The 16918-nt window shown below is 33.2% G+C and overlaps 1 protein-coding gene across 1 annotated transcript in view; it reads right to left on the minus strand.

The window, feature by feature from the left end:
• The window catches only part of LOC106108105 (voltage-dependent calcium channel type A subunit alpha-1), a 62208-nt gene that overhangs the window by 5536 nt on the left and 39754 nt on the right, over positions 1-16918 (minus strand). The window contains exons 6-34 of the mRNA XM_013289190.1: positions 16604-16759; positions 16277-16497; positions 15959-16062; positions 15359-15474; positions 15180-15239; positions 14886-14987; positions 13806-14003; positions 13521-13735; positions 13233-13445; positions 12946-13119; positions 12735-12791; positions 12266-12355; positions 11427-11530; positions 11024-11146; positions 10750-10929; positions 10194-10460; positions 9748-9891; positions 9164-9365; positions 8925-9089; positions 6581-6691; positions 5872-5955; positions 4257-4439; positions 3907-3998; positions 3642-3795; positions 3444-3571; positions 3169-3371; positions 2879-3090; positions 947-1116; positions 722-734 (exon numbers count right to left, since the gene is read on the minus strand). Coding sequence (XP_013144644.1) covers positions 722-734; positions 947-1116; positions 2879-3090; positions 3169-3371; positions 3444-3571; positions 3642-3795; positions 3907-3998; positions 4257-4439; positions 5872-5955; positions 6581-6691; positions 8925-9089; positions 9164-9365; positions 9748-9891; positions 10194-10460; positions 10750-10929; positions 11024-11146; positions 11427-11530; positions 12266-12355; positions 12735-12791; positions 12946-13119; positions 13233-13445; positions 13521-13735; positions 13806-14003; positions 14886-14987; positions 15180-15239; positions 15359-15474; positions 15959-16062; positions 16277-16497; positions 16604-16759 — 4241 coding nt within the window. The remainder of the gene's footprint in view (positions 1-721; positions 735-946; positions 1117-2878; positions 3091-3168; positions 3372-3443; positions 3572-3641; positions 3796-3906; positions 3999-4256; positions 4440-5871; positions 5956-6580; positions 6692-8924; positions 9090-9163; positions 9366-9747; positions 9892-10193; positions 10461-10749; positions 10930-11023; positions 11147-11426; positions 11531-12265; positions 12356-12734; positions 12792-12945; positions 13120-13232; positions 13446-13520; positions 13736-13805; positions 14004-14885; positions 14988-15179; positions 15240-15358; positions 15475-15958; positions 16063-16276; positions 16498-16603; positions 16760-16918) is intronic.

Below are 16918 nucleotides of genomic sequence, written 5' to 3' on the forward strand. Positions count from 1 at the left end.
TGAATTTTTGTATTTGTTACTCAGTACAGGGCTATCTGTTATGTGGAAGTGTTTGTGTAACAATTCTGGAAGTGCTGTCTAAGAAATCAATAAATCATTGTTAATCCACCAGACAATAAAATACATTTTACATCCACAAACTTAGTAGAATTTGCTAATTATCATTAAAAAGTTATAATCTATAATCTACAATTTCATAAAAAAGTATAAACCCTATTATTACTGATATTTTTACCTAAATATCAACAACCATCTGTAAATTTGAAAGAATTAATAAGTATTTTTACACACATTCTATTATATCGTGGGTCTAGGCCCCTAACTAGCGTCATTTACAAAAAAACTTAGCCTAAATTGTCATCAAATCTTAGCTAATACAAACATTATTGAATACATTTAAATTTAAACTTTTAACTAACAAAACATCGAAACAGCCGTTTTCTAACATAAAACAACACCAACTATCTATAACAAATGGTATGCATCGGTACGTTTGTTACTAAACGACACACCCAATAGCAGAAACGTTAAGAAGTGAACATTTTTAACCCAGAACATTAGAAGAACAAGTTATTTAAGTTTCCAATTGCATTGCAAGGTTAATCCAACATTTGTTAAGTAGGAATTTTGATAGTAGGAATGATTTTTTTTTATTTCTTTTAATTATTGATAATGATAATGATCGGGTCAACATGTTCAACCTTTCAGAGCAAGTAGTCACCTTTTTATTGTTCCTGAAACAAAAGAAACAATTCGTTAATACAATAATACTCCTCGTTTGAGAAAGCCGTACATTCGGTGGCTAAAACTTACTTGAAGTATAATACTAAAATGAAAAATAATCTTTAGACAACAATACCACTCTTAACATCAGGTGGGATCTATGACGTCGTGGGGAGTTTTAAAAATAATTACTTCGTTTTACTCAAATAATACTACAACTTACTTGAAAGATCTTCTGGTGCTGCGCCTTGCGAAGTTAGCTAAAGTATGAGGATCTTCTGGATGGCTCTCTGCAGTGGTAATGAGGGGTCCTTCTTGACTAAGGGAGCCTGTACGCGATCCCGGTCCCAGTCCCGCGGCCACGTCCAGCAGGCAGTTAAAGAAGGACGCCTTCTGCACCACGCACCCCAAATCACGCACCCACCCCAATACAACTCACACTTGCGCATTCTCATGTCACTCCATGTATGATGTTCTCGATGACAGTATTCTAAAGCCTAAAGCCTACATGAGTTTGCGCAAACATTTCTTACACCATGTCCATGCTGGAGTTCTTTGATTGCAGTGTGTATGTGTGTTTGTAAAGTGTTAACAGAATTCCAACGAATGGACAGTATCGGCAGTAAAGACGAAATGACAGTCACCCCTGTTATGAACATGAACGCAGCTATCTGAGAACACAACTGTTACATGTTTAATGTAGACGTGTTGAAATAATCCGTGGTGTTTGTTCTGAAAGTACAAGAAAATGAAACGAAAGAAAAACCGAAACTGAACAACCAAAATATTCGAGGGAGATAAAAACGAAAAAGCAGATTTGGTGCCAAATTTGAAATTCTGTGCAATTTTTTGAAGCCAGAGAAAGATTTTTTGCTGCATGAAAAGATTTGTCTTTTTTATGCATAGCTTTATTTTCACCATGCAAATGCTCCAAATAAATTTATTAACAAATAAATAACAAAATATGTTATTGGGACTAAACATAAAAACAAGTTGAACTTATTTTTTTCCTTAAATTAATTTAACAGGCTTCTAAATCCGTGATTGAGCCAAGATGTAATTGCAAATAGTAATTTAGTCTAAATAAGTGCGACGGAATATTCTGTAGGTAACATGTAGTATTTGGGACATGCACAATCCTCTATTTAAATTATAATTAATACTGAAAAATCATTGGGCAACAAGACAATAGAAGCAGAAAATGGAAACTGCTATACAAACAAGAAATGCGTTAGACTACAAAAGACACAACTCTAATACTACAAGAAACCAACTCCAAACAACTCTTCACACGAACACATTTCTAAATACTAAATACCAATTTTGCAACTATAGGACAGGTCTCTAATTTGTGGTTTAAGATGCCCTGAATTTTTAGACAATAATGTACTAAATGAGCACAAAATTGTCTAATCTAAAATTGGAAGTGCGTTTTGACTAGATCTATTTATTAAATTATTTCTTTCACTAAACTACTAGATTAATAAATATTAAATTTTATCTTTGTACCATTATGTCTTTATGTCTAGTACAATAAATTTGTTATTTATTCAAACAAGATGCGATAAAGTTAGAATAATGAAAAAATATAAGAGAAAAACTAGTACAGTGCAGGAAAAGTTAAATATTCGTTCCTTAAAGTTTTAAATACTACCGGCTGATTGGCCGTAGGGCTATTCTCGCTGAATGCCTGAAAATTAAACCACCAATGTAGTCGACTCGATGGAGTCGATTAACTAAAGTGACTTTGTATTGTTGTTCGTAGTCTGCTAACATTGAGAGAGGGCCAATTGACAGTCAATACATTTTAGAGACGGTAGTTAATCAAATAGAACATCGATCACAACAATACATCCACAGGAAGACAACACAAATTCTAGTTAACTAGCTATTAGATGGTTATTCATTAACTAAATATAAGGAACAATTAGGGGATTTTAACAAACACTACTCTCAAAAGTGTAGTTAACCTACCCACTGAAACTTACATTTGGCTCAAAGTTACCATATCTGTGCAGTTTTTACAATCATAGCCAAACAAATTACTCTGGCTCCTTAAGATCTACCAACACGACGAACTTGTAGTGTCTAAGTAACTTCAACATAAGAGGTAATAAATACGGTGCGTAATAAGTTTTCTAATACAATTTCTTACCGGAACACCTTGAGGCTCTGTCTGACCAAACCTAGTTGACCTCCAGCTCTCTAGAATTAGCAAACCAGCGTAGATCTTCCCCACAGTCAGTTTCCCAGCGTTTAGAACATCGTTGCGAGGCACCAGCAAATCTAACATCTTCTTCGCTTGGAGAGGCCAAATCTGTGTTATCGTCTGTCTTAATTCCTGGTCCGCTTGATCCATTTCTTCAGCTTTATCGCAATAAAATATTACAATTTACATAACAGTGAATGGTAAAAAAATTACAATCTACGTAAAACTCTACTTACCAGATCTCATTTTAATATTAAGATTTTCTCTTATTAAGGCAAAAAGCGTTGTTGTAAAATTCACTTTCCCCTCTTCATCTAGCGGCATATTCATTCGTATTAATTTTTTATATGCTAACCTATTTGGACATTTGTTACCAAACCCCAAGGGCGGATCCATATTCTTCAGCATATCATACATTTCTGTGTAATGGATCTTCCCTCTGAATAAAAGAAAACAAAAAGTTTTTATTGAATTTAATTTTATGTACTGTATTGTAATTATAAGTACATACGTGGCGTTTGGGTCGTATTCAGCCCATATTCTAACAAATTCATCAAGATGATGAGCTCCTAATATAGATGAATCTCTTGTTAAATAATCAAAATTATCCATAATAACAGCAACGAACAAATTTAACATCTGAAACAAAACAAATTGAAAATATTTCATAAAGGAAGAGAATACAAAGGAAATTATTTTTGATACTTACAAGAAAAGAACAGAAGAATATAAAAGAAACAAAATAGGCGTAGGCGAGAGTGCTGCCACACTCCTCCTGTGGTGGTTTGCCGGCTTTTTCATCACATTTGGCAGGCTTCAAACAATCTAACATAATATTGGGCCATGACTCTCCCGTCGCACATCTAAATACAAACAAATGAAGTTTATAGTTCATCTGTCTTGTCAACCATCCAACAATCAGAATTTGTGACTGTTGGGAAAAAATTTAATCTTAATACTAAATGGTATATTACCTGAACAATAACATAAGGGCCTGTATAAAACTTTGAAAGTTGTTATGTCTATTCATAGCTGTTTCCGGTGCATTTTCTATGTTACCGAACACCTGTAACCAATATCAGACATTTTTCAAAAATCAGCTTCAATTTGTATCATCCTATATTATATTACTAGCTAGAATTAAAAAAAATCAAATGCAAGTAGCCTATGTGTTCTCCGGACTTTCCCCTACATCTCAGCCAAATTTCATCGAAATCAGTTTAGCCTTTTAGGCTACAAACTCTAATAAAATCCATCCATCCAAACTTTTTATACAGCTCTTGATTTAAAAAGAGTGTTCTAACTACATGAATTTATTGTTTACCTGCATTCCAATAATAGCATATATGAAGAAAAGCATCGCGATGAGAAGGCACACGTAGGGTAAGGCTTTAAAACTCTGCACGAACGTCCACAGTAGTATCCGAATGGTGTAGCCCTGTCGGAGCAGCTTGATCAGTCGCGCGGCTCGAAACAGGCGGAGGAATCCGACGTTGAAAGTATTCTCCTGGAAATTTTTGCAATACCATTGTCACAGTTATACTTAGTTTGCCCATATTTCTTGTACGGGCAAAATTTTTTGTTTCTCTGTTAACACGTTTTGTTTATGCAAAGTTCGCTAAAAGATTTTCTACCTCTGCAAGAGCCGAGTGAACGACTTTTTAACAGGATATATAATGTATTTCATGATTTGTCAGCTACATACTTATCGAATAATCTTATTTAATTTACTAAACTTACGCTACTTACAAATACGAATATAAACAGTTATTTATGTATCGAAAAATTACAAATTAATAGAGGAATGAATAGATGAATAAAAAATATATGTCTTGGTTTATTTCTACACATATTATACGATTCTGATATATTTCGTTACTTGGGAATTACTTTATTTAGTAAAAACTTCATTTAAGTTATGCAATTCACAAAGGCTTAATTAAGGCTGAGTACATTTACAAACATAAGGAAACAATCGACAAATCTCAGTAATGACATATTTCAAAAATTAAATTTAAAACTTGATATTTTTACCCATAGAATATACCGAACACTAATAAAATCCCTCGCAGCGATCAATAGGAAATCAAAGAGAAATATTTAAATAACACAAAAAGAAATAAAATTTTGGTCTTTAATATTCCAATGACGTTTAGCCAAAAGAGACTAAGTGAATTGCAAACGCAACAAAATGCATGGTAAAGCAATAATTTTAGCAACACTACAATTATTATAAATGGTTTATACCAAAACAACACAGGATTACTAGAAATTCTATCACACGTTACTAAACAATATTGAATATGAAGCTCTATTGTCGATCGACCTTTTTATCCAAACACACTTACAAACTAATTAATCTAATATCATCTAAATTTCCTAAACGACGTTATCTTTAACAAACTTTTACGAAAATTTAAATGTAGCAATTACTAAATAGCGATACTTTCTATGTTCCTTTGTCATAGGACATTCGTATTTAACAATGTTATCTAAACAACCTCAAATACATAACGAAGATTAATCTCTTACTAAAATAGTCTTAAATCTAGCACTACCAATTGTTATTCCGTCTCAAAACTTCATCTAAATTCATTACAAATCGGATCCAATGACTAGACTAAAAAAACCTAGCAGTCGAATAGATTAAACTTTTACCTGCTGACAGGATATGTCAGCACAGTTTTCTGCAAGGTCGCTCTGGAATAAGGATATATCCTTTACATACTCGTAAATATCCAGAAATCAAAGTAAAGTAGAAGTATCAACCACGGTTATACACAAAAATTTTTAATTAACACATCGAATTTCCACTAATGAAATAAGCACAAAACGTAATCTCTTTCGTTCTTGCTTTAAAATCAGTGATAGCAATATATTTTGTACAAATGTTCCGCCAGTGGAAACTCAATTAAAACACAAAATAATAGAGTACTTACGCCAAACTCCATTATAAGAGCGTCAATGATGCTTCCAATGACCGTTATGAAATCAAAAATATTCCATGGGTCTTTGAAAAAATTCTGCAAACATAAGAGTAGATTATAAAAACAAAAAACTGTACTATGAGTCAATGTATAAATATTGAGTCTTAACATTAACCAAATATTTTGAACCTTATTTGAATTAAATAACCATTAGTTGTTAACATTTTTTTATGAAATCATTTTAAAAAACAAAAACTTTGTACCTGTATACAAATGTACGCTTTCTGTATTAAATAAAACAAAGTAAATAGGAGAAAAAAAGGATAGGACGAGGAGATTTCTCTCAAATTTCATTATCATAATCTAAATAAAGATTTTAAAAAAATCTAGGCGAGACGTATTAACGTGAAACTGTAAAACTAGTAAAAAAAAACCTGTGTTTAAAAGCGGCATCTCAAATCGATCATATCTCTAGTCTCATTCAAGTCAATGTTGAACTTGTAAAGCTAAACTATTTTAATTTAAAAATGTGTTAAGTAGCAAACGCATTACAATCACACATTGGGTAAAAATCCGAATTAATATAACAAAAAAAAAACATTGTTACTAATATTTATGTCATTGGGTGATTGATGCTTTTGCACAAAACTTTTCGATAACTTAATAGTAATAAAATTCCGCGTATAGCTTTTTAAAATTAAAAATTGTCACAAACTCTTACCGTACATCCGAAGGCAATGAGCTTCAAAACGGTCTCGAGTAGGAAGAAGAACGTAAAGACGATGTTCATGAATGTTAACGTGTCCATGAGTACTGGTGGAGCCTCGTGAAACTACCACAAATCAACACCAATATCTTTTAATGACTTACAAAGTCAATGCAGTTAAGGCCTCTTTTTCACTAGCGTTACTGACTATGCGATTACCATTCCTACAGCCGTAATTGGTGTAGAAATAGCTGTCGCGGGACATCGCTTAGTGCAAAAGAGCTCTAAACGCTATAATTCTATCTATACAAAAAACAAATGGCATTTAACTTTTTCTGAATTTCATACATCTATCTTTCTATCTTTATATAAATAAAAACATTTGTCACATCATGTAACGGTTGTGTGTATTTGTGTGTTTTGTTTTTGATCGAATATATGAGCCAATAATTGTGTAGTTTGTGGCTACGTGGTGCACGTGCTTCATGCGAAGCTGACATAATCATGCTCAGTTACAACAAACACATGTGACTCCAATATATGGCAGTTGTTGAAAGCAATTCACACATTTAACAATTTCAATGAATATACATGGGTTAATTCAATCAGAAAATATATAAACAAATACATCGATCACTTACCTTATAAAATCTCGTATCATGTAATACTAAAGATAAGCGTTAAATTACAGTTGTTATTAGTTATAGCATTTGTAAATATATCGTGTACATAAAGACATGCTATAGGCCATGCTCAGATAATGCGTCGATAGCATTTAATGTATAGTTAAACATTTAGAGAGAAACCAGTAGAGGATGGTCGGAAAGGAATATCGTACGGTTGAAAATAATTCCATACAGTCATGTTGATAGTCGAAGGAAAGTGTACATTTGTATTAGTTGTAACATAATTGCAATTTATTTAACGAAATGTGTCATCTGATGCTTTCGTGTACTTACTTTGACACCGTAAGCGATGATTTTCAACACCGTTTCCACGGAAAACATTCCAGTAAACCCCATATTCGAATACTTGAGGATATCCGAGTAGAGGTCGTTTTGATTATAGTACTGCCAGTTTGTGATCGCGTGTCGGGGAAGCCCAATAAAAATACATTTATGTTACTTGATATTAAGTAAATGGTATGATAACAGGAAGTATGATTGTAAAGTATGGAATTGTAATAGAAAAATAGGGGGGACGAGTTAAAAATCATAAAAAGGGGGAGTGGTCTAGATGGTTAGAGTGCTGATTTGGAGTAATCATTTATTAAAAACAAATAAACAAAACAGAAATAAAATAATAGTTTTGTATAGGAATGGTCTAAAGTCTATACTTCAAATAAACGATAACCAAACTTAAAAAAATGTCATGTTTAGATGACATAATATAAAGCGTCTATTAAGTCTGAACTAAGGCGTTGAACCTAATCACAAGTTATAAATTGATTATAATCTTTGAAGTTAGAAGCGGTCTCAATTTAGGAATAACATTTCGACAGTCTTGTCGCTCTACACTCATGCACTTACGTTACACGACAATTATAAGGTTTGAAACAACATGCAACACGAACAACATCAATGGCACGCATGCCGCGGCCATACAGAACCCCGAAACGATGTGCGTTTACAAGCACCACAATATCAAATAGTGTAATCCCGATGTGCCGTGGATGTGCATATACTTTTCGATATAACGTGCATTATAAATACATATATAAGTTACAGCAAGCGAGGAGACACAAAAAGGAACACGTAACAAAAATGAAAACAAAAAAACAAATAGCCCTGGCTTACAATAAAGGGATAGGCTAGGACAGATTTTTGAAACACGGCGCATTCCATTGCAGTGTGTGTGTGACTTGCCCATATGTAACGCGATGTTTTATGTCGTGTGTGTTGGTGTATGAAAGTGTATGTAATGAGAACAATAGGCAGTACTAGCTTGCCAATTCATGTTTTAAATTCTCAATCCGATGACAGTATGGAAAAACAATACGATAAGGAATTAGAATACACAGATACAAATTACATTTAAATTGTGCTTGCAGACATACTAACGATTACGTCACAGATCGCCAAGCCAGAGAGGTATTTAGAAAAGTTTTTTTTGGTTACGACTCTCTAGTAAGGCTTAGTGCGGTCTGATATACAACACATAAATACCAACTTGGATTCTAATCTAACTTGTTATGTGCTTTGTGATTTCGATACACCTTTTCTGTTTCTATCAAAAAGTGTTAGTGCATTTGTTTCTTGATTTTTAAACGTTCGTGTTGTCTCATGAACAATTTATTATGACTTAATTTTATATAATTAATCGTATATCGTATATGAGTTATATATTGTTGAATACATACCTTCATCATGAGTAATAATGTGTTAAGGACGATGAGAGTCATGATGAAGTACTCGAATGGCGTAGAGACAACTATTCTCCACACTTTGTACTTAAAACTTCCTCGTTTACTTGGCATATACCTTTCAAGCGGTCGTGCTTCTATCGTGAAATCGATACAAGATTTCTGTAAACATTAAAATAAATCATAAATTTTATCAAGATAGGATTTAGTTCATTTGTTTCTTTTTAAATACGTACCTGGTTTTTATCGATTTCACCATCTTGTAATTCGGCTTCGCCCTGCTCTTGAAATGTGATAATTATAAGAGCTACGAATATATTAACAAAGAAGAACGGAAACACCACAAAGTAAACAATATAAAATATGGACATTTCTATACGAAAATTTTGTATGGGTCCCCTGTCTTCATACGTTGCCGCCATTGAGTTTTGCAACACTCTGTAAAAAAAAATTATTGATTACAATGCTATATAAGATTAAAGAAAAGATTTAATCCGATGTTATAATCTATGGCACTTATAACAAGGAAAAAGTTAGTGTAACATTATGGTACTACATCTTTGTAATCTTATTGATATATAAATGCAAAAGTTTAGATAGATGAATGTTTGTTAGAGTTTGTAGCCTAAACAGCTAAACGGATTTCTATGAAATTTGGCATAGACGTAGATAATAGTCTGGAAGAACACATAGACTTTCTTTTATGTTAATTCCACGCATATAGAGTCACATGCGAGAGCTAGTTTATAATAACAATTTAAGACACTGTGATTGCTTCGGTAGGTTGGTAATATTGCTTAGGAAACATTTCAAAACTCACTGTGGCCATCCTTCTCCAGTTTGTACGGCGAAAAGCGTAAGCATCGCAGTTGCTACGTTGTCGTAATGGAAGGATTGCGTGTCCCACTTCCGCTTCACTACGCGCGGGAGAAGGCTGTTCGCCTCATAGACGAAATACGATCCTCTGTGGAAACACAAGGAAAATAGTGGCAATTCAGTCACAAAATTGTGAAAACAGGCTCTTTTTATTCAATGTTATCAAACTGAATTTTGTGCTTGTATATCAATGTAAAAAAATTTTTACGTAAAAATGCCTTATTTTATCGAGTGTAATCTGTAAGTGTATAAAACATCTTATTATATTTTTACTTTATTCTGTTTTACCTCATAGACGAAGTTGCTGATAAAATCAAGAACCAACATTTATAAAACAAGTATATAAAAAAGAGTTTATTCAAAGAATATTTTAAAGAGAAAAATACTTACTGGCAGTCTTGAAGAGTATTCTTACTTATATCGTTGCAGTTAAAAAATTTACCATTAAAAAGTTGAACTGCGATTACAGCGAATATAAATTGAAACAATATGTACACTATTAGAATGTTAATGACATTTTTCAAAGAGTTCACGACACAGTCAAACACTGCTTTTAACTTTGGAACACGTTTTATAGTCTTCAACGGTCTAAGCACTCTTAACACTCTTAACGATTTAATTGTTGACAAATTCTGTCCTGCCCCTTTTTTCACACCCCTGAAACAAGAATTAATATACCTCAGAAAAGTAACTTATGACAACCATGTACAATATGAACAACTGTTTAGTCTCGCTTTGATTCATTAGAATATCTCATATGAGCTTATAAAGAGGTGTTTACACTACTCGATTTTTAGTTGTGCAACTAAACAGTTGAATTGGCTGCAAAACAATCGACAATCGTACATTTGTGCGATAGTTTATTCAAAGATGGCGTACGCTCTCAATGTTTCTTGTAAAAAATGATACCTTTTCAAGGTAGAGTTTAGAGTGGTTAAGTACGTACCCGATTTCAAAACCGAAGCTGACAAGAGCGCAGATGACGACCGCGGCATCCATGATGTTCCATAGATCGCGTAAATACGCGCCCGGATGGAACAGGATGCCGAGGTCGACTATCTTCAGCAACATCTCCACCGTGAACACACCAGTGAACGCGTAGTCAAAGTAGTTCAAGATTTTATTTCTAAAAAAATACAAAAAGAATAAGAAATTTATATTTGTGAGAGAAAAAATAAATTTAAAGCTTAAATTTAAAGCAAGTTTTAATTGTATTATACCTTTCACTTTCTTCAACTACGGGATCTTCAGCCGCTAAAGCCATTGAACTCATACATATAACTAACATGATAAAAACATCAAAATATCTTAAATTTACAACCCAGTGTGCGCCTCGCCTAATTCTGTAAAAGAAACAAATATTAAACACCTTGACTATAAAGCCAAAGTTTAACATTTAAAACTCCAGAGATAAAAGTGTCTTTGCATATGTGTAGATTTAAAAAGAGAATGATGATTAAAAAAGGATTTAATGTTCTATGTTTCTAATGATTTTGTACGTAGGTTTCGACAGTGGAAATATATAGAAGAGTTGATTGAGACAAGAGAGACGGTGATTTAGAAGAGAAAAATCAGTTCTGGCACCATATAAGATAATAAAAAGTAGGTATGTTAGATACTTACGGATTGGTGGGTGATAAAATAAACATTGACGAATATGGCAGCATTGGTTTTGGTCCATCTGGTATCTCTTCTTCTTCCTTTTTGGCCTCTTCTTTCTTTTTATTCTGTAAAACATTATTATTTACTTTAATTCATTGTTTAAAGTACATACACATGCAATATAGAGTTGTAGATTTTGTTAACAAATTGGAAGAACACTTAAATTCGTACCACTATTAATTTTCAAGTGTTATTTTTCTTAATGTTTTCGATTAACTTCAAGCAGAAGCCCCTTTACTATATTTCTCATGTTTGTAATTATTTATTGATAAGATGATTTTTTAACATGCATTTTATTTGAATGAAATAATATAGTATGTACATAACAGCGTTATTAAACCTTTAAGCGATGTTAAAATTAAAATACTTGCTATTTAACCAAGAAAAATAAATTAATCACATTAATAACTAACTTTTAGTAATCTAAATGAGGTTGTTTTTTAAATTATAAAATTATATTGCTGTAAAACAGTCGACTCACATAAGCGACACTGAATTGCTTTTCTTAGACAGTAACTAAAATATTGTTGAATACCAAAAATTTCAAATATTTTCAATGATCAGATTGTGAACAGAATTTATATTCTTATCAGAATATCATAGCATATGTATAGCATTGGTGTAGTGTAAGATACAACAGTGTCAGAATTCAGTAACATTCCAATTAGTACATGTTAAATTTCATATGACATCACTATATTGTAATGAAGCTAAGGACTCATTGAGATCAACAATATTTTGTAGTGTCCGAACCAATGCACACTGTTAAGCATAGCGGAGTATCACCACCGATCTTTTACCTTCCTACTTGTAGTTGTAGTGGGACTTATGTCTACCCGAGGTGGGGTTCCATCCACCGCGTGTAATGCACCCATCTCTTTCTCCAATTCCTAATTAGCCGAAACAGAGGTTGTCGTGTGAAATACAATTTTGACCGCTTTTGAATTAATATCCAATCTAAACGATAGTACCGTTCAATGACTTAGTTTGGAATTTCTGATGAACCGAATTTTAAATAATCAAGACAAGCTCTTAAATGACATTTCGTGTACTTTATGTATATTCTAGTTTTAAATGTAAGAAGCCAGTTAATAAAAGTGATTTTTGATTTTGTTACTCACACACGAATGATAGATTTCTTCAATTTCGTGATCATACAACAATTTTAAATAAAATTGAGTTTACGAGTATATACGTCTTTTGTTTATCACATCGGGAGTTGGGCATCTGGATGTAAATAAAGCGGACATACAAAAGCTAAAAACTTACTTGAAGCTGTTTCTCTTTGTCCTCTTCAACTTGTTCCTCTTCAGCTGCCGTTAACTCCTGGAAACACAGAACAGCAACATTTATGCGGGAAGCAGCGTGAATGTACATATAGCATTTACATCAACACGACAAGAATCATTTGTATTGGCAATTCTTATGCAACGTTTTTAGACAATCTGTACAAGGTAAAAATGTAAATATTGAATCGTACCTGAGCGTTAGCCAGATTGTCAACGGCGATGGCGAGAAACACGTTCAACAATGTGTAGTTGCCGAACAATACCAAGATGACGAAGTACAAAGAATAAATCATGCCTTTCTGTATGCCTCCCTGTGATTGAATGCCGTAGTACATTACTTCATTCCAATCTTCACCTGTTAAAATCTGAAAATCAAGCATAATAATGAATTATTAATTATTCACCTTATACCAGTACCCATTAAAAGAATCGTTAAAAATAAGAATGAAGTTAGAAAATTTGATGCTTTATTACGCACCTGGAATACTGTAAGCAGTGCGATAGGAAAAGTGTTGAAATTGGTCGGCGGTGTGCCATCTTCGAAGTTGAATTGTCCTCCGAATAATTGCATACCGAGTAGAGCAAAGATAAGTATAAACAAGAACAGAAGGAAGAGCAATGAAATGATTGATCTCATGGAATTCAATAGCGATATCACAAGGTTCCGTAGGGACGACCAATATTTTGTAACCTGAAATTAAATAAGCATTACGTAAGTTTGCTCCTTTCATACAATACACATTAACGTTTAAGAAGAAACACTCACCTTAAATATTCTTAACAATCTTAGCGCTCTAAGTACGGAGAGACCAAAAGAACCACCTTTGACTTCTGACCATACCACTTCAAAAATGGAACCGGATATGACAACACAATCAAAACGATTAAACGATGATTCGAAATATATCCGTGGGCCTAAGGCATACATTTTTACCCACATCTCCATCATAAATAGCCCAAGGAACACAAATTCGGCATAGTCTGAAAAAATACCCAATTGTTGCTTATCATTGAAAATTTAGCTAGTATTTGTATAAAAATATAAACTTACATAAAAACGAAGTTAACCAAGGCGGTTGGCCGTAATGTTCGACGGCAACGCATATGGTATTGAAGAGTACCAGGACAATGACGAACCAATAGAACCACTGGGTCTTCACGGTATGCCTGATCCAAAAACGAAACCTCTTCTCAGCCCGCCAAAAGTCTGCACATTTGCCGGCTGAACGAGATTTGCTTTTCAGAAACCCTGTGTTTAAATTACATTATTTAGTAATTAGTAAAAAAAATATCTAGATACTTTGAATCTAATATGTTGCACTTATATTTACAATGTCTTATTCCCGCCATATCTGTCATTTGTCGAGACATAGTTTTAGTATTTTCAATGTTAATAAAAATTTGATTGTGCAATTTATATAATTGGAACATGTAAAATTCAAGAACCATAATTAACGTTTTTAAGGCTGCCACATTTTTTAAACATACATGAACATTTAAGTGTTACGTTTTAAGGTAACCTTTCCAAGATTAGTGATTATTTTTTAATCGAAGCGTTTGGATATTTCTAGACTTATACATATGATAAGATAATATTATATGATGAAGTAGTTTTAGTATGAGTAGAGAAGTTTGTTAGAAGTGAACAGTAGGATAGGTATGTACTACGGTGTTAGTCGGTTGGTACGGAGGGATCGCTATGCCTAAAACTACGTCTAAACTATATCCTCTACTTAGAAAATGAAAAGGAATATTCTACCAGCATCACGCTTGATCCCATACCTTGCTTTTTCTTTGGAACTGTAAACAACCAACACACAATACATCACCGATCGGAATGAAATGAGAGAGAAACAGTTTAATACAACAGATACAATGAAGTCATGCAAGATTCTAATACTTTTAAATGACCAGAATGATACTATCTATGTTAATATACATTGATTGATACTGGATAAGAAAGAAACTCTTTTAAATTTTGAAAATCTATACAGTTAGCTAAAGGAGAAGGAGTAAAACCAATACAGATGTCAGAGCATAGAATTTTTGAGGAAATGATAATATAAGTTCAACAGATATACACAACACTTAGCAAATCATGAAGGGTCAAGAACTGATGCATCATACTGACCGTCATCACCACAGTCTTCATCCTGTTCCTCTTCTTCTGTATCTGTACTCTTACTTTTACCAAGATTTTTTAACTTTTTTTTCGCTGCTGCTCTTCTCCGAGCTGGAATAAACAAAAGATTAGCATTATTAGGATATTACGAGGAATTGAGATTTTGAAAACACAATTATTGTATGATCCAAACACGAATCACTTAACGAGGCAATGTTTTAGATATATGTAAGAAAACAAAACGTGGTAGACAGCTACTATAGTAGTAGTAATTAGTTATTGAAATGAAATTAGAAATTTTACCTTCTATTATGTGCATTTTTTCTTCTTCTGTAGTTCTTTCTTCTGCTAATATGACTTCCTCTGTAATAAAAGAAAACACGTTTATTAATTCTCAAGTTAAAATAAATAGCAATTGATTTTTCCCCAAAGTCTTAACACTCTTAAAACATTAACATAGTAAGCAATCTTATTTCTCTCACCTGCTTTACATATCCACTCAACATAACCATTGAGTTCTCTCTCTAATTGCTGCTGTCTTCTTAATTTAAGAAATTCTTGTCTATTTTCTACTTTCTCTCTTTCTTTAGCGAATTCACTGCAAAATAGCATCAGAAACAATCTAGCGGCAATACGAATATACACACATTAGTCTAGCGATATCTGTGCTTAAAACAAACTTATATAACTTTTAGTTTTGGTACTATCGCCTCTAGCATAATAAAAACAATACAATGTTTAACATAAATAATAATCTACGGGTGTTGATAACATTCTCTAGCGTCACAGTTATCACTCCTTCCAACCTGCTTCTGTTATCCAATTGATATAAGCCGTGAAATCTTGATTGAACATCTGGCGAGCTCTTTCCTTCTGGAATTGAGCACGTCTCTCAACCCGTGTTCTTTCGTTAGAGAATTCACTGCGTTTTACCCAAACAAATTTAACTTAAGAGAAATTATAAATTAAATTTAAAAAGGAACAAATTATATTAAAATAAATTAATTGTAATATTGGTAAATCGTTGTAACTACATTTTCTTAAGAATACTTTAAAATTTTTAGATAGTAATGTAAACTCACCCGCTAAGAACACCGAGAACTAAGTTGAGCATAAAAAATGAACCCAATACTATGAGAGGAACAAAGTAAATCCAGTTGAACATACTACCTAACGCATCGTTTGTCTGAAACCAAATGGTGACACAATTATTATTATAAAAACACTTAGACAAAATCTATAACAAGATCTCTCTTACTTTCTAAATGCTTGCTCATTTAGAAACTACCTGCCATATAGAACCATGCAGGTCATAGGAATGCGTATTAAAATACAATGAACAATTTTGCACAGTTACCTCTGTTACTTGTTTAAGGATTTTACTAAATTTGACTTCTTACCCAATATAGGATTGATGTCCATCCCTCCATTGTAATGCATTGGAAGACGGTGAGCATAGCGAAGCCGATGTTATCGAACGACGTAATGCCCCGATTGGGCCCCTCCCACTTTTCCAAACACGTGCTCTTGTCTGCCTCGCACACGTTGGCCCCAGGGGGCGCCACTGTTTCGTTATCAGCATTACACGGCGTTGGACTCTCACCTTCATTCACTATTTCATCTGTTAAATTTAAAAAGTTCAATTAGATATCTTTAAATAACTAAAGTTAAAAGTTATGTGTTAATAAAAGTTTTTGTTTAAAATTATAACCAAATGTTAAACTTACTAATATCTTCTAAACTATAACAAGTCTTATGCAGCGCCCCGGAATAAAATTCGAGGCCGATGATGGCGAATATAACGATTGCAAAAAGCACCAAGAGGCCGATCTGTAGCAACGGCGCCATCGCCTTGATGATTGACTTCAACACAACTTGCAGACCTAGACGGGGAAAAAACCTTGTATAACAATATCCTTAAAGACGACAATACCCGGAGAATAACCCAATTCCTTAAATAAAAATGTTTTGTGAGTCATATGAAATGTTATGGAGGATGACGTCGAAATGTGTAAACTTCCTTAAAGATTAGAAATGATGAA

The sequence above is a fragment of the Papilio polytes genome, unplaced genomic scaffold (assembly GCF_000836215.1).
Source record: "Papilio polytes unplaced genomic scaffold, Ppol_1.0 DF821845.1, whole genome shotgun sequence".
Lineage (NCBI taxonomy): Eukaryota > Metazoa > Arthropoda > Insecta > Lepidoptera > Papilionidae > Papilio > Papilio polytes.